This window comes from Phocoena sinus, chromosome 19 (assembly GCF_008692025.1).
Source record: "Phocoena sinus isolate mPhoSin1 chromosome 19, mPhoSin1.pri, whole genome shotgun sequence".
Taxonomy (NCBI): Eukaryota; Metazoa; Chordata; class Mammalia; order Artiodactyla; family Phocoenidae; genus Phocoena; species Phocoena sinus.
Window position 1 is genome coordinate 55,640,418 of NC_045781.1, and position 17,172 is coordinate 55,657,589.

The 17,172-nt window shown below is 59.9% G+C and overlaps 1 protein-coding gene across 2 annotated transcripts in view; it reads left to right on the forward strand.

Annotated features, from left to right (window-relative positions):
• Positions 1 to 2,711: 2,711 nt before the first annotated feature.
• Positions 2,712 to 17,172, forward strand: part of GSE1 (Gse1 coiled-coil protein) — a 420,610-nt gene continuing 406,149 nt past the window's right edge. Inside the window, exon 1 of one of the 2 annotated variants that reach the window (XM_032613570.1) lies at positions 2,712 to 4,816. In XM_032613570.1, the coding sequence (XP_032469461.1) occupies positions 2,831 to 4,816 (1,986 nt within the window). In that variant the 5' untranslated portion in view covers positions 2,712 to 2,830. The remainder of the gene's footprint in view (positions 4,817 to 17,172) is intronic. The other variant, XM_032613569.1, reaches the window with a different exon arrangement.

The window sequence follows — 17,172 nt, forward strand, 5'->3', positions numbered from 1 at the left end:
CACAGGAGGGAGCAACCAGGCTCCTGGGGAAACCAGACAGAGAAAAGACAACAGCACAATAAAATCGATGGCAAACTCCCATGCCAATGAGCTGAGACCGAGAATGCCAGGGGAAGCAGCTTTAGATGAACAAAGCATGGAGTCCTCTGGGAGGAGATACTGCAGCCAAGACCTTAAAGAGGAGAGGAGCTGGCTTCACAAAGACAGCCTGGAAAAGCATTTGAAACAAGGAGTAGCATTTGCCAAGCCTTAGGCGACCCACGTGCAACTCCGTAGAGGACCTGCCTTTCCTGAGCCAGGGGTTGTTTTACCAGCAAGCTCTCGGTCTGTGTGGAGCTTGAGAGGTGTGCTAGGACACAATTAAACAGACCTCACCCTTTAAAGTTTTCCTAATCAGGCCCCCTCCTCTCAGCAGGTATTAAAAATGCCAGAAGCAGGGAAGCCCCTTCGCCCTGCCCCCAACATTCCTTCGGGACAGTTTTGCTGACACAGCTTTTTTTCCGGCCAGCGTGAGGACCCGCAGTCCTGCATTTCTGGCCATGATGATGATGGTGACTTTCCTGTTGACCCCTGGACTGCGATCCCTGGAATATCCACCAGGGATTCCAAAGAGGTGGCCCTTTTCTCTTGTTCCATTTATTTATAATGGATGGCCCTCCTCCGTGCCAAGAGGAAGCCTAGTTTTACTTACACATCAGTGCCCCAGAGGGCAGAGGGGCTAACCTGGCACCTTTGTCCCCAGGCTGACTCTGGGCTCCAGCTGGCAGGTTGGGACGACTGTTCACTGCTCAGAAAACAGAGACTCATAGATTTTTGAAGCTGGAAGGGGTGGGCATTTTGCAGATGGGAAATGTGAGGCCCGGAGAGGCCTGGATTTGCACAAGGCCTCCCAGCTGGAGCCAGAGCAGCAGGGAGGATGGAGAGGTCCTGGCTGTGTCTCCTGCCGTGGACAGTCTCCATCAGCAGACGGATGACGGGGACCAGACGTTTGCTTAGTGACGCTGCACAGCCGGGGAGTTGAGAACAGGGCCCTGGAGCCGGCTGCCGGCGTCTGAATCCCAGCTCCGCCACTCCTGAAGAGTACCTTAATGCTCAGTGCCTCTTCTTTCTCATCTGTAGAATGGGCCGATCATGGCACTTAACCCCGAGTGATTGGGAGAAGTGACTGAGCAGATGTGTATAAAGTGCTTAGATTCTGCCCCTGGCACATACTAAGGTCTCTCTCTCTGTTTAATAAATACATGTATCTATACATAGGTACAGTAAATACATGAAAACAGTTAATCCCCTGCCAGAGCTCCTGCTTAAGAAGAGGAAGAAAGGGCCCAGAGTTGTCAAGTCATTTGCCCTGGAACACACAGCTCGGACATACAGGACCCTTTCTGCCCCTGGCCGGAGGTGGGGAGGGCCAGGATGGTGCATTCGCTAATGTGTTCTGGGGGATAGGGGACAGCTCCTGTTCCCTCTGTCACCAAGATTAGAACCCTGGGCCCTGAGAGGTGCCCCCAAACCAGGGCTCTTCAGGGCTATAAAAGGCCCTTTAGAATGGGGAGGGGGCCGGGGCCGCCCCAGCTCATTTGGCGGCGTCCCAACTTGGGGGCGGAGGCTGCCCCTCCGGAGAGCTGCCCTTCCTCGCCGGGCTCCTCGGTCTCCGGGGGACGCCGGGCGCGTCCTTACCTGGCTCCTCCCGCGTCCTGCTTGACCTTTACTTAAAGACCAGCTCTAGCGGCTGATGGGTTTCCGCGGGTCCCCGAGGAGACCCTTCAGAGGGCTCGCGCCGGGCTTGCAGGAGAGAACCCCTAATTGGGGCAATGAATCATCGAGCGCGGCTCCCGGCCGGACACAAAATAGATAGAGGAGCCGGCGAGCTATTGTGCGCAGTTTGGGACGCGGGGGTGGGGGGGGTGGAGGGGTGGGGGGGGTGGGGGGGGTGGGGGGGGTGGGGGGAGGCAGGGCTGAGAAGGAGGAGGAAGAGGAGGGGGGCGGGCAGAGGGGAGGGAAAGGGAGGGGAGGAAGCGTAAGGGAGGGATTCCCCACCCCCCCACCCCCCCACCCCCCGCCCGCCGTGCTCCCGCCCTCCCGCCCTTCTCCCCTCCTCCCTCCGCGCCGCCCGCCGCCCCGCCTCCCTCCTCCCCAATTAAATGACCCAACGCTTTGGCAGGCGCCGGAGCTCGCACATGCGGCTGCCGCTCCAGCCGCCCCGGGCCCGCCGCTGCCGCCGCCGCCGCCGCCGCCGCCGCCGCCGCCGCTGCCGCTGCGTTCCGGGCGCGCTCGCCGCGGCGCCGCCGGGGGCTCGGCCGGCCGGGGGGGCGCCTCTGCGAGCGGCCGAGCGCCCGCGCCCGCGCCGGCCGCCCGCCGCCAAACTTTGCAGCGCGCACACATGCTCCAAGTTGGGCCCGGCGGCGGCGGCGGTGGGCGGTGAGGGCGGTGAGGGCGGCTCGGGGCGCGCGGGGGCCCGGGCGGGCGGCGCGGCGCGGCCATGAGCGGGCGGCCGGCGCCGGTCTCCCGCAAGCAGCGGCTCATGGCAGCGGTGGGCGAGCGGGCGGCGGGCGGCGGCAGCGGCGGCGGCGGCGCGCCTCTCTCCTGCTTCATCTGCGGCGGCGGCATCGGGCGCGGCAAGGAGCTGAAGCTGCAGGTGAAGCAGCCGGCGGCGGGCGTGGGGGCCCCGGCGCAGCCCTTCTTCCCGTTCCTGCAGCAGCAGGAGCCGGCGCCCGGCGCGCGCGAGCTGTCCCCGGCCGACGGCTGCGTGCTGGTGTGCGCCGTGTGCCGATGCTTCCTGGGCGAGCAGTGGGCCGCCTTCGAGCGCGCCCGCACGCCCGTGGACAAGCGCATGTACTGGCTCAAGCGGCCCCACCAGTGCGACGCGGGTGCGGGCGGACGCCGCGGGGGTGCCGGGGCCCCCCGCGAGTGGAATGTCGCCTACGCGCTGGGCGCTGCGGCCGGCGACGAAGACGACGACGACGGTGGCAGCGGCGGTGGCCCCGGGCCCCGCGCGGCCGCCGAGGAGCCTCGAGACTCAGAGCTGTCGGAGCTGTCGGACACCGACCCCCTCTCCGAGCCCGACCCTGCCGCGCGCGACGCCGCCAGTCCCCACCAACACGGGGCGCCGGCGGCTCGGGCTGCCCCGGGGCCCGGGCCTCGCGGGGGCCGCTGCCCGGAGTGGAGGCTGGCGCCGGGCCCTTCTCCTGGACGGGGCGCAGAGACCACCGCACCGCGGGACGTGGAAAAGGAGGAGGTCCCCTCGAACCTCCGAGTGGACGGGGAGCCCAAGGCGGGCATCCGGCGCCGGCGGAAGGGCCATGGGAGGCACTGGGTCCCGGAGGCCCGGGCCAGCGTCCTGAGGGGCATTCAGGACCCTTGGCAAGGGCCTGCAGTCCAGGTGGCCCCTGCAGAGAGCATGAGAGGAGCCTCTTCCGGCAGGGCCGCCAAGACTCCTGAGAGCAGGCCGCTGGGGGAGACCTGCGGGGGCTGCTGCGTGTCTGAGGACAGTGACGTCAACATCACCAGTGAGGAGGAGGGCCACCAGGAAGAGCCTTCCTCAGGCCCCCGTGGCCCCGGAGACACAGAAAACGATGGCGGCCGCGTGCCCCGAGCTCCTCTGCTGGAGAGCCGGGCCGCACCACCAGAGGGCCTTTGCTGCTACATCTGCGGGTCGGCGCTGTCCCCGGCCTCGCAGCACCAGATCCACGTGCAGAAGCAGGAGAAGCTGGCCCAGGCCCCTTTCTTCCCCTTCCTGTGGCTGCACAGCCCACCCCCGGGGGCACAGCCCATCAGCGAGGGCGGCAGCACCCTGGTGTGCCCCTGCTGCTTCTCGTCCCTCATGCAGCAGTGGCAGAGCTTCGAGCTGGCCGATGTGCCCGTCCTGCAGAGGCTCTACGTGGTGCCCCTGAACAGCCACGCCCCCGGCATGGCCTCCAAGGGCAGGAGGCTCCCAAGGGAAGAGGGCCCACCCGCCGGGGCCCTGCCAGAGGCGTGCTACCTCTGCGGGGAGGACTGTACCCAGGATGCCCGGGCAGTAGCCTCCAGGATGCTCAATGGCAACACCAGGGGCTCCATGCATTTCCCCTTCCTCAGCCTCCTGCCCTGCCCCCCCAATGCCCAGGGCCCCAACAAGCGCTGTGAGGTCCGCAGCTGCCCCAAGTGCTTCAGCGTCCTGGAGGACGTCTGGGCCCTGTACCGGGCCTGCCAGAACGAGGAGCTCATCACCTCCGTGCAGGGCTTCCTGGGCAGGTACCACCAGGCTTTCTCGGCCTCAGACCCTGCTCTCTCCGAGCCGCCCGCGTCGGCCCAGGGCAGCCCGGCGTCCATCTGCTACATCTGCGGGGCTGAGCTGGGCCCTGGGAAGGAGTTCCAGCTCAACGTGAACCCTTCCAGCCGCTTGGGCGAGAAAGAGCCCTTCTTTCCCTTCCTCACCGTCTATCCGCCCGCCCCGCGCGCCAGGCCTGCCGACTCCACCGGCCTGGTGGCCACCTGCGTGCTTTGCTACCACGACCTGCTGGGCCAGTGGCTGCAGCACGAGGCCCGCGGCACCCAGCACGCCGTCAGCCCCTGGTCTCGGCAGTACCAAGTGGAGACGTTCGTGTGCTTCTTCTGCCGGCAGGAGAAGAAGCGGTGTCTTGGGCTGAAGGCCGTGCGGGTAGCCCGGCTGCCCTTGTTTCTCTACACCCTGCGAGCGAGCCATAGCCTCGTAGTGGACGACGGCCGGCAGCTGATAATCGGCGCCTGCACAGAGTGCGGGACCCTGGTGTGTGCTGGCCAAGGGCTCACCCGCCAGGGACCCATGGGCTGGAGCTCCCCAGTGGCAGCTGCGAGGAAGGTAAGCAGTTCTCACATCATTCTCTGAAGTCCCAGCAGGGAAGGAAGAGATGTTTTCTCTTCTGCCAGGGAGGAGTTTGCACCGATTCTGTGTGGTGTGTTCCAGTAGGAGGGGCCCTCCGGGGTCACCCCGCTAGTGCTTGGTGGGTGCGTTGGCCTGGAGGCATGTGGCAGGTCGGGGGAGCTGGGGGCCGAGGGTGGTCCTGTGGAAGAATAGGGCACTGCTGGGAACAGCAGGCATGGGCCTGAACTTGAGTGTGTTTGCAGCGGAATCTATCAAACAGAGGAAGTTCGGGGCACGTCTGTCATCCGCCTGATAACGTTGGTAATTAGTCCAGCCATGCAGGTCACCGAGAGGTCTCCGTACTTACCCGGTTTAAACACATCAGAAGTTCCTCTCTCCTCTTGTTCCCACTCAGCTTAGCTTTTCCAGAATTTCCCACCCAAGTTCACACCTTTCCTTTGAGGCTCTCTGGTTGCTTAATAGCAGCTGGCGATGGATTTCCAGACATGGGGCTTTGGGACCCAGGGGACAGTGGCCCAAACAGACATTTCTCCCGGTGGGAGGGAAGAGAGCCTTTCTTTTCTGCAAGTCAGCTGTGCAGGCGGAGGGTGGGAGGCCTGGCGTGCGCCCTGTTTATAAGGCGCCTGCCTTCACGCTGCCTGCCCGGGAGGAGCCAGACGGGGCGCAGTTAATTTTCTATCTGGCTTTGCAAAGGCCGAAGCAGGAACTGCCCCCGGTGGGTCTGGGGAAGCAGACGTCTGTGAGTTGTCATCACCATCACGGCCACCGGAGCCAGAAATCCTAGTTTCCACCAAAGCTGGTGACACTGGCTTGTCTTAATCAGACACCTGGAGTAGCCGCTGGCGTGGGGCTGGAGGAGGGACCTGTGAACAGGGAAGGGTGTCTCCGCCCGTCCAGGGGTGGGTGTTGCGTCTGCCTGAGAGGCTTCTGATCCTGCCTCCCAAGCATCCATGCGTGTGCACACGTGTGGGGTCCTGGGTTACGTGTTCACTCACGGTGGTTGCGTCTATAAAGTAGACGTCCGGCCCCGACGCCTTCACGCTCTGGCCAGGGTTCTTTGGATATCAACGTCCCCTTTGGACTTAGTGCTGTCTTTGGGGGGCTTTGGTCTGGTTTGGGGGCTTTTGTCTTTAGAGCTGTTTTTGGATAGCCTCTCGTTGTAAATGGACAAGCCTGCCACCCCCGCACCGTGGATGCTAAATCTCTCGTTCGCGGTGTGCGGCAACGCAGCCCGCGCGTCTGCTGCTGGGAATCTGACCTACGGTTCCCTGAAGGGCCGGGCCTGGGAGAAGAGCCTGGCTGAGCAGCGCAGAGCCGGGTTCCAATCCTGCCCTTTCTCTTGTTAACTGAGTGCCAGGGAGGATGCGTCTCATCCTCCCTGAGTTCATTTCTTTAAGCTGGGGAGTGGAAATAAGTATCACCTGCCTCGTGGGGCCGTCATGAGAATTAAATGAATCGGGGCATTTGAATGCTTCCGGCAAGTCCGGTGCTTGGCGTAGAGTGGCGCCCTTGTGTCCTCCCCACGTGTTGGGACAGACTGTTCCAGGATGCAGGTGGATTCTGCAGGGTGGGTACAGATTTTCAGCTTGGCGGTGGTGGGCGTGGGGTCATCAAAGCACTCCCCATGAGGCCTCTCAGATTGTCTTCTGCCCAACGTCCACACTGTGGTGTTTTCCCACGTTGATTTCCTCACTCATCGGGAGTTGATGAGATGCCGACTGGGGGCCTCAGTGATAGGAACGTGAGGAAATGAGAAGCTGCAGTTCCCAGTCCAGCTGCGAAGCGGGGTGTGGAGGGTGGCCAGGTATGGACGAAAACGCAAGCTGGTGTCCGCCCGGGGGGGGTCAGCGTGAGTTTGGGGGGGCTGAACGTCACACTAACTTCTGCACCGTTTCTAGAGCAACCTATTTCGTTCGCTCCTTGCCGCGTCCCTATGAGGCGTTATTATTCCCATCTTAGAGGTGAGTAAATGGAGGCTCAGAGAAGTCAGATGTCCTTGTTGACTGTCACACAGCCAGTAGGTCGCTGAGGTGGGTCTTGAACCCCAAAGTCCTCCGCCGTGGACCGCCTGGCAGAGGTGGAACCTTGGAAGATGGGTGGGATTTGTCGGTGGGAGAGGATTCAGGAGGAAGGGAAATAAGGTTGGAGTGAACTAGAGGCCTTGAAATCAAAAAAAGGAGGTCGGGTTTAGAGTTGAAGATATGCAGTAGAAACAAAAGGTGAACGAAGCCTTGGAATGGGCTGGGAAGAGCTACGCCCGGGGCCGGACCATGGCAGCATCCCAGGTGGTTGGTGAGGCCATCGGGCCTCTGGGTGGTGGGGCAGCAGTGCACGGCTCAGGCTCATTTAAACAGAGGGAAAGAGAAACCTCAACTCCTGCCTCCAGGAGAGCCTGATTGATGGTCAGTAGAATGCCGGGAATACAGCCTCTCCTCCCTCCCCCATTCATTCAACAGATATTCGTGGAGCGCCTACTCTGAGCCAGGCACTGTTCCAGACCCTGCGGCGCTGGTGGTGTCAGGGGGAGGGGCGCGAAGAGCCTGGAAAGAATACTTCCTGCAGAGCTGTGAGCGGGGCAGGAGGAAGCTAGGCCAGGTGCCAGGGTGGGCTTGGGGATGAGAGCGCAGGGTCACAGAGGTTGCAGACCAACCCAGGGGACTCCTGGCAGGGCTGTCAGGGGTGAAGACACGGGTGACACCACCAAGGAGCGTGCAGAGGTCCCCATGCTCCTTTCCCGAAGCCAGCTCCGGAGTTCTTGGTTCTCATGTCCGTATTCCGTGTCTCCGTTCGGTGCGTGGTTTGAGAATTTGGGGGGGAGTGGCTAGGGACGTTGGAAGGTGGCTGTGGGGAGCCATTTAGCTGGGACAGTGTGTTCCAGAACCTCGTCTGTACCGCCTCCTACGATGCCTCAGTTGTTTCCTGTTAAGGCTTCATTTACAAGGGAATCATCTTTAACGGCTAAGAAAGTAAACGTGAAAGAAGGAAGTGAGGAAGGGTGTCTGTCACTGGTGCCCTCCCTTTAGATTGTGGCTTTTCTCACCAGCTGGACTCCTGGCCCCCTGGAGAGCACCCTGCTCTGTAGCCACCATATCTCTGAGCTGGCTGCTTGGGTACGGCTGTGTCAGGGGTGGGCTGTGGAGGCTGTAGCCCACCCACCCTTTTTGGGGGTGCTTCCCCGAGGAGGAGCCCCAGCACCGGGAAGCTCTATGAAGCCATGGAAAGACCCTGGCTTGGCCTTAAGACAGACCTGGCTTCAATCTTCATTCTGCTGGGAGCTGGCTCTGTGACCTTGGGAAAGACTCTTGCCCTCTCTGAGCTTCAGTTGCTGCCCCTGGGAAGTGGAGATGCTCGTTCCTCTGGAAGGTTTGTGATGTGAGAGCTGCTAGCGGGCACCAGGGGTACGGGTCCCATTCATTCCTTTCTTCTCCCTGAGGTACTTGTAACTCAGGCTGGATCTCTCACTGGCACCCACAGGCTCCAGCATCGCAGCCTCTGCCCCCCGACTTTCTTGCTGGGGGTGGGGAAAGGTTGTCCCTCCCTTCAGAGCTAGGAGGCACGGCTGGCCAGGCTCAGAGATGGCATCTGGGGACGTAATAATGATGAAGATACAGAATGCTTCCCGAGTTCCAGGCTGTGCCAGGCTTCACCTGTCCTCATATTTACTAAGTCCTCACAACAACCCCATTTAGGGAGGTGCCACTCTCCCCCTGTCATAGAGGAAAAAGCAAGTCCAGAGAGGTCAAGGAGTTTGCCCAAGGTCACTCAGCTCATGACGTCAAGGCCAACCTTGGACCCAGGAGCCCGGCTTTGGAGTCTGTGCTCTTGACTTTCTGTCCCCTCGGAGGCTCCGGCTGTAAAGGTGGCAGTGCCCTGGGTCGTGGGGGGGGAGGGTGGTCCTGATAGCCCCTGCGTGAGCTTGCCCACCCCGCATTTCAGCCGGCAGAGCAGCTGGGAGGCAGGAGTCAGCTTGACTGGGCCAGAGGCCCCGAGAAACCCCCCACCGGCTGCCTCTGCTGCCTACCCCCCCCGCCCCGCCCCCCGTTTCTCCACCTGCTGAGAAGTGGCGCCCTTTGTCTTTTGCTCCCCCCAGCACTGCCCAGGTGTTCCGATTTCAGCCGGGCCCTCCGTCAAGGATGGGTTTGCCGCATGATTGAGCCGCTTCCCTCGCGAGCCAGTTGGCCGCCGGGCCTCCCTTGACTCTTCCCTCCGTCCGGGGAGCGTTCCGGGCAGCGTTCCGGGCAGTGGAGCGTGGAGCTGTTTACCTAACCGCACCCCGGCCCTCACTGGGGGCTGCCCGCCCAGCCCCCCCGAGCCTGGCCTCCCGGCCTGGAACAGGTGTTGCCGCTGGGCCGCCTTTCTTTTCTCCGCGCTGACATCTGAGGCCTGCAGAGAGGGTCTGTCATCACTCGCCTGTCAGGGCCGCATGCACATCTGTTTCCCGTGTTCCCGGCTCTCTGCGCCCACTCGGCTGCCTGCTCTTGAGGGAGGGCCTGCCAGCCCCTCCTCCTCGGATCCAGGATCCAGGGGCACTTGGGCAAGGCGATAGGATAGGGGAAGCTTCCGGAAGGTGCCAGGAGAGGCTGCCCGGCTGGGCTGACACTGGCACCCTCTTCCTGGCAGCTGCCGGGAAGTGACTGGGCTTTGGCCTTCCCCACGCTCTGACCACCTCCTCCGAGGGGAGGTCTCTGCTTTTCTTGGCGGGTTGGGAGCCATCTGCTAGCGGAGTAAACTTTCCAGATGTGCCTTGTCTTAACCCTGGAGGTGATTAGAGACAACTGGGATGGCAAGAGGTCTTCAAAACTCAGCCTCCCTGGAAGCAGGGAAGGGGAATTCGCCCAGAGCTTTCTGGCTCCTTCCCTGCTTAGATCTCTCTGGGTCCAACCCTTGGGAGGTTAACTCTGCCGTGACTCTTCAGAGGGGTTGAAGGTTCTGGGCAGGTTTGCCTCATTGGCACGTTCTTTCGGCTGAGGAAGAGGCCACGTCTGGACGTCTGGAATTCAGGTCCATCTTCTGTCCTAGGTCCATATCCTGGCGGGGACGGTGGCGAGGGGTGATGCTTCTGCCCTCTGTCAGGAGCGTTTAGGACCTTGGCTTCTGTTTGCCATGCCGTCCCCAGAGGGAGCCTCACCAGGGCAGTTGTGGAAGGAGCTTCTACTGGCCATGTGACCTTTGTTCATTTCCCCATCTGTCCAAATGAAAGGTGTGGTCCTCAGGGGTCGCAGGCGGTTTGCCTGCCACACGTGAAATCTGACTGGTGGTACTGTGTTGAGAAGGATGCTGAGGCTGTGTGTGGACTTGCTGGGAAAATATCTAGCAACTTATTATCAGTTATTTTTTTCCCCCAGCTTTTTGAGATATAAATGACATACAGCAGGATGTAGTTTTAAGGTGTGCAGAGTGTTGATTAGATACATGTGTCTATTGTGAAATGACCTCCATCCCCCCTGCCCCAAAGTTGCCATTTCTTTTCTTGTGGTGAGAACATTTAAGATCTACTCTCCTATCAACTTTCAAGTATGTGATACGGGGTTGTGAGCTGTCATGCCCACAATGTACATTTGGCCCCTTTGTTCAGTATCTCCCCATTTCATGGAGTCTAGGTTTTAAAGTTGGTGTGTGATGCTGGGGCCCCGAAACACTGTGATGTCCTGTCCTGGGGAGGATAAAGTATTACGGTCACAAAACCCTCACGGATCATCATTTTTCCAGGCAACTTTGTACGAGGAGGACCAACAAGCCCACAGCCCAAGGCCACTTTTGCTGGTTTGATCTTTCAGTAATACAAGGTAGTTAGATGTATACGTTTTGAAAGAAATTCTGCCAGTCCTGTGCCAGGGATGCTGGTGCAGTTCTGCCTCCTGGCCCAGCTCAGCCCTTGACCGGGGCTGTCCTGGAGAAACGTTTGTACCCATTCTACGCATTAGCTCAACAAACGTTTGCACGCCTGTAGTGCACCAGGTGCTCTGAGGATGTGATGTGGAATCAGGCAGGACCTGCCCTTGGGTGGATGGGGGATGGGGGTGGTGGTGTAGGGATCCGGCTGTGATCGTATGCTGTGTTGAGTTCTGTGCTGGGGTCTTCCGGGAGCCCATAGGATGATGGAAAACGGGTATGTTCAGGGAAGGCTTCCTGGAGGAGGTGGCACCTAAGCTGACCCAAAGACTGAAAAGGAATCAGCCAGGTCCACAAGGGGGTCATGTGCTCCTGGCAGAGGAGCACGAGCCAAAGCCTGGATGTGGGGAGTGGGATTTGCTGGAGAACCTTAAAGAGTTCCTCTTGAAGTGGGAGGAGGGGATGCGGTGGGAAGGGTTGGTAGTGTTTCGAATCCCTGGATGCACATTTGAATCAACTGCCCCAACCTGTTAAAGCAGAATCTGTGAGGGGTGGCCCTGGTGGCACTGGTATTTTAAAGCTTCTGGAAGATTCCAGAGTTGGGGTGAGAACTGCTGATAGAGATTTTGGAAGCACAGCCCAGGAGTTTGGGGCTTTTATCTTGAAGATGTGGCTTGGCAGTCACCAAAAGGATTCTACTCATTTGTTCAGTCTGTCTCTACTAAGCGCCTACTGTATCCCAGGCACTATCTGGGCATCAGGACCCAGCGGTGAGCAAACCAGGCCCGTGCAGTGGGAGGGGCTGTGATGGTGGTGACGGAGTGGCAGGGAGAGGGGAGGGTTGGGGGCTGTCACCTGAGCAGCGAGGGGGGTCTGGCAGGGGCCTGAGGAACAGTGAGGAAGCCGGGGTGCCTGAGGGCAAGGCGGGGTTCCTCTCAGAGGCGGGCAGGGGCCAGTCAGGGGGCCCTCACTGGGGAGCCAGGGCTGTGGGCTGACCCTGAGAAGGCATTGTTTTTGTTTTGTTTTTAAGTTGAGGTATAATTCGCACCCTACAGTGTGAATTAAAGTGTACAGTGCAGTGGCTTGTAGTGTGTTCGCAGGCTTGAGCACGCATCACCACTGTCCAGTCCAGAACATTCCTGTCACCCCCTCCCCATTAGTGGTCACCCCCCCTCCCCCAGCCCCTGGCAACCATGAATCTCCTGTCTCTCTGGATGTACCTATTCTGCATTTCGTAGGAATGGACCCATCCAATATGTGGCGTTTTATGTCTGCCTCCCGTCATTTATGTTTTCGAGGTTCATCCACGTTGTAGCATGAATCAGTACTTCAGCCCTTTTCATGGCTAAATACCATTCCACTGCATGGATAGAGCACATTTTATTTACCCGTCCATCAGTGGATGGACATTTGGGCTGTTTCCACCTTTTGGCTGTTGTGAATAACGCTGCTGGGAGTGTTTACAGGTTTTTGTGTGTATCTGTGTTTTCTCCTGGATGGATACCCAGGAGTGGAATTGCTGGATCATCTGGTAATTCCGTGTTGACCCTTTAAGTTCCACTTTCCCACTGGGGGTTTTAGGCAGGCAAATAACATGATATGACTTGGGTTTGGGTTTTTTTTTCTGTTTTTTTTCTTTTGTGGTACGCGGGCCTCTCACTGTCGTGGCCTCTCCCGTTGCGGAGCACAGGCTCTGGACGCGCAGGCTCAGTGGCCGTGGCTCACGGGCCCAGCCACTCCGCGGCATGTGGGATCCTCCCGGACCGGGGCACGAACCCGCGTCCCTTGTATCGGCAGGTGGACTCCCAACCACTGCGCCACCAGGGAAGCCCAGGACTTGGGTTTGAAAAAGTCACATTTGTGACTCCTTGAAGCTGTGTTCCGTCAACTCACTGGCCACCGTTGCACCTTCTGTGGCTGGTCTCCGTCCCTGGATTTGTTTGCAGCTGGGGGTTCGTCGTCTTCTCCCTGGGATAAGAGAAGCTTTATTAAGAATTGAGCTCTTGGGGATTTTGACTTGCTGTAGCTGCACCCCTGGAAATCAGAGGACCCAGATTCTGGCCCCAGCACTCAGTTGCCTTGGATAAGACCCTCCACCTGTCTGGGTCTCAGTTTTCCCCTCTGTAAAATGGGAGCAGATGGTGTACTCGTAGCTGAGCCCCTTGGCTCGTACGCAGCTGTCAAGCTGTCACCTTTCTGCACCTTTTGGCAGGAGTGGGATTGCGGGCTGGAGAGAGAAGACCCCTGGGGTCAAGGCCTAGCTTGGCTGTGTGAGTCCAGCGGCTCTGAAGTTCTCTGCCCCATCACTGGCTGCCCCAGCCTCTTGCTGCCCGACCTGTTTGGCGTGGAACCCTGTATGAAATTGATTGCTGGATTGGGTTTCCTTCCAGAGGTGCCAGCAGCCTTGAATGGACGGCACAAAAGTCACAGGTGGTATTTGGTACAGCGGAGCCAGGCAGGCATGCCGGGACCCTGGCCAGGAGCACCACCTCTTAGAGCTGTTTCTACCTGGCAGGTGAGAGTGAAGTGGGGAGAGCAAGCGGTCCAGGGGCCAAGGAAGACCCCTCAAAGGTCAGAGCCCAGCACGTTGTCCTGCCCACGTTTTAGTATCAATTGTTGGCAGAGCCGGTGAAAAGGAAGGTGATTGAGGTCCTGTCCACCCGCCTGGTCCTGATGCAGACACAGTGAGGTCTGAGGAGATGGTGGCGGTTATGATGCAGATGACCCTCTTCCCCAGACTGCCCGTCCCTCCTCTGGCCGCGGAGGGTGGCGTGAACTGTCCTGTGGGAAGGTGGCTTCAGTCTCAAATCTCCGATGAGGAGGCTAAGGCTCACGACCCTGAGAGTTTTGGGTTACGTGGCAGAGCTGGGATGTGCGAGAGCCAGTGGTCTAACGCCCGGCCTTGGCCTCTCCCCTGCCCGGGCTTGAGTGGCACCCACGGGAGGAGAGGGTGTGGGGCTGTCAGGGGCCCGCCCTGGTGTAGACACACAAGGAAGCTGCCCTTGGACTCCTGCACCAGCTCCCCGAGGGGGCCGGCGTGGGGAGGGGTCCGAGCATCGGCGCACTGCAGCGCTGTTTTATAAGCCTTCCCAGACCCGTAAACCTCGCCCGGCTTCCAGACGGGGGTTCACAGACGGGGATTAAGAGGCTTGTGAGGGTTCTGCTGCGGGGGAGGGATGGAGACAGGTGGGAGACAGGCGTGGGCTTTGTGGACTCCCAAATGCAGCAGCCCCGGGACGGGGGGCGGGATCAGAGGTCCTGGTGTCCACGACCGTCGGTCCAAGACAAGGGAGGCCTGGAGGAGCCATTCAGCCTTTGAGGCTCAGATGGCCCGAGAGGGTGGCCTTCGATGGGCTTGGGCGCCAGCTCTTTTAATCCTGATTCCTTTGATGACGGCGGGATCTCTCCGCTTGCACTTTCCCTTCCAGAGGGTCTCGCTCAGTTGTATGCTGTTCTTTCTTTTGTGTGATTGTGCGATGCCCTGGGGCCATTGGACAGGGAGGCCCGGAATGTTCAGAGCCGGGCTACGCAGGCAGGGCCCTCTGCACCAAGCACCTTGGCTGCCACGGGGCCCCCAGCACGGGGAAAGCGGAGGTCACGCAGCCTCACTATGCGCCGGCCCCTGCGTCCTGCTGGGGCCCGGGGGGTGGGGGCAGTGCTGTCCTGGAAACAAGGCCTCTGTCCTGTCTGTGCAGGAGCCAAGACTCCTTGGGGACCTGCACATCCCGGTCCAGAGAAGGGTGGCCCTGGCCCCCGGCCTGCGTGCAGCCTGGCCTGGCTGCAGAGTCACCCAGCCGCCCCTCCCGCCAAGGGGAGGATTGCTTCTCTTGCCCCTCGCCCTCCTTCTCTTGGGAAACTGCATTTTCTTTGCTTTTCAAAACTGTGTAGGGGAAGCGGGAACCGGTTTTTGGAGCTCCCATCCCGTGGGGTGGGGTGGCCGGAGTCCCTGTCGTTAGCGGGTGAAACCCGGACCTCACTCACCTGTCACTCACCACGTGATGGGGAGGCACCGGGCCTTCTCTGGGGTGAGCGCTGGCTTCGGGGCGGGTCCCGAGGAGGGGCCCCTGGCGGCCCTGGGATGGCCAGTTGTGCGGGCATGAGAGGATGGCGCCTTTCCCCCATGTCCCCTGCCCCGCCGACTTATGCACAGACACCCCGACACACCTCTCATAGCCAGGCTCACAAGCCTTTACTGTGACACCCACTCCCTCGTTGCACATGCAGTCACACGCACACTCACACGGGTGCGTGCTCTCTTGCACGAACACACTTATACAGCCCCCCCCATCACATTCTCTGAGAGAGGGGTGTTCACATCTGTTACAATTTTGGATTTGTGTTTTTCTCTCTTGAATTTTGTCAACTTTTGCTTCGTGAATTTCAAGGCTCCTGCCCGTTTCTGATCGTTTCGTCTTTCTGATGAGTTGGCCCTGTCGTCACAAAGACGTATCCTTCTGTCTCTGGCAATGTCTGTGTCCCGAAGTCTATTTGATCGGAATCATCCCCATCTGAAAATCAAGGCCTCTGAGGTTCAGAGAGGGAAAGTGATTTGCCTAAGGTCACACAGCTCTTAGTGTCCGGGGTGGGATTCATGTCTCTCCGCGCGGCTCAAAAGGTTTCTCCACCCCACTGGCTGCTTTGGGGCGGCGGGTCTGAAAGAAGCCCCTTCCTGGTACTTTCTGGGTGTGTGCGTTTTAATGTCATGATTGCCAGGTGGCCACAGCTGTGTCCCTGCCCACCCTCAGCAGAGGACCCCCCAGGAGCCCCAGAGCCGAGCATCTGGCCTACAGCCTGCGGAGCTCAGCTGAGCATGCTTGGAACGTCCTCCGGAGATTTCTGGCCAAACTCTGCTCTGCAGCTCCTGGCCCCCGACCCCATTTGGTGAGATTGTTCTGAACATGTTGAGTGGAGCTTCCTAGGACTCACATGTAGAATTTCTCCCGGGGGTGGGGGGGCAACAGAAATGTCCCCCCTCGCTGGCTTCTCTGGTCCGTGTGGGCCTTTTGGAGCTCGTGTTAAATCCACACTTTCCGGTGGCTTCACCCCAGCCAGGCCCACGCCTGGAGATCCTCGGGGGCTCCTTGCTGCTGGAGGCAGGCTGCCTGCCAGTGGTCCAAGTCATCCCAGCCAGCCCTGCTCCCGGGTCCCGGAGGAGAGCCACCTCCACCTCCCTGGGGCATGCTGGGAAACTCTGGGACCTGCAGGGGGCCTGGGAGGGCTGTTGCCTAGGAGACGTTTGTGGGGAGAATTGACACAGTGAGGGGACATGTTTGCCTTAAGCTGTAAATAAGGGAGTATAAGCAAAGGGATGGGTTGGTTCACTCAGCAGAGTTTTCACTGCCCTAGATGCTGTGCTCAGAGTTAAGGACCATGATTGTGCCAGGTGTAGGGTATGAATACTGTTCTTTATCTAATCCTAGACAGGGTCTGTCCACTGTAAAACACGTGATTGTTTTATATGCCACTAGGCAAGAAAAAATGCCGCTCGTGAAACCGACACTTCACCCATTGTAAGATTCATCCTGATTTCAGAGAGCTTAAAATGTAAAAGAGAGAGTGTGGGCCTTCAAACCAGCGAGATGAGATGATGGCGATGATGGCGATGAGGACACAGCAGTGGCAGCTGCCACATGTTAGATGCTTACAAGGCATCGTCTCGCTGACCCTGTGGCTAGGAATCTGGTGGGTGAACGAGGGAAGTTGGCACCTGTCTTTCCTGCTGGGCCCTTTGGGGTGACTTTGCAGTGACTGGGCGAGGTCCCGCTGAGCCTGGATAGGGCCACGGTTGAGGTTGACACAGCAACACAGCTGCACTGGGCACCACGGGGGAGCAGTCGGCCTTGAGAGGCCTCTTGCCTCTGTCACCTCCAGGTCTGGCACCGGGCAGCTGACGGGCTGACTCTGTGGTGTCCTGGTGCCGGGCTCCCTTGTGATTCTGACTGCATTGGCGCTGGGGCCTTAATCAGGCGGAACACGGCATCAGCAGAAACTAGCAGCCACATGGCTCGGGGGGCCTGGCTGGTGGGAGAGGTAGAAGCAGGGCCGCCAGTGCCCCCCCCCTCTTCCCCACCACCCTCCTGGGGGCAGCTTCAGGCCAGACCAAGGGCCTAGGGAGGCTTCAGGGTCCCTGCCAGGACCCTGCAAACACAGGAGCCTTTCTGCTCCGGGGAGAGATACGCAAGGACGTCACCAACTCACTTCCCAGACTTTTCCTGGAAGGAAGCCCTCATTCCTCCGCTTAGTGTCACGCTGCTTTCCCAGCCGTCCATACAAAAGCGGGGCTGGAACCATGGCTCCAGGTGAGGCCGTGCTGCTCTGCTCTCCACGGACGGATGGTGTGCTTTGGCCAAGGGTATTCTAAAGTCAGACCTCGCCACCCACCCCTGCCACCCACGTGGTCCTCCGCATTGCTTCACGGCTCTGAGCCCCAGGCTTCTCGCCCATACTCAGGGACAGTCTGATGTCCTCCCTCAGGGGAACGGGAGGCAGCTGAAGCCCCC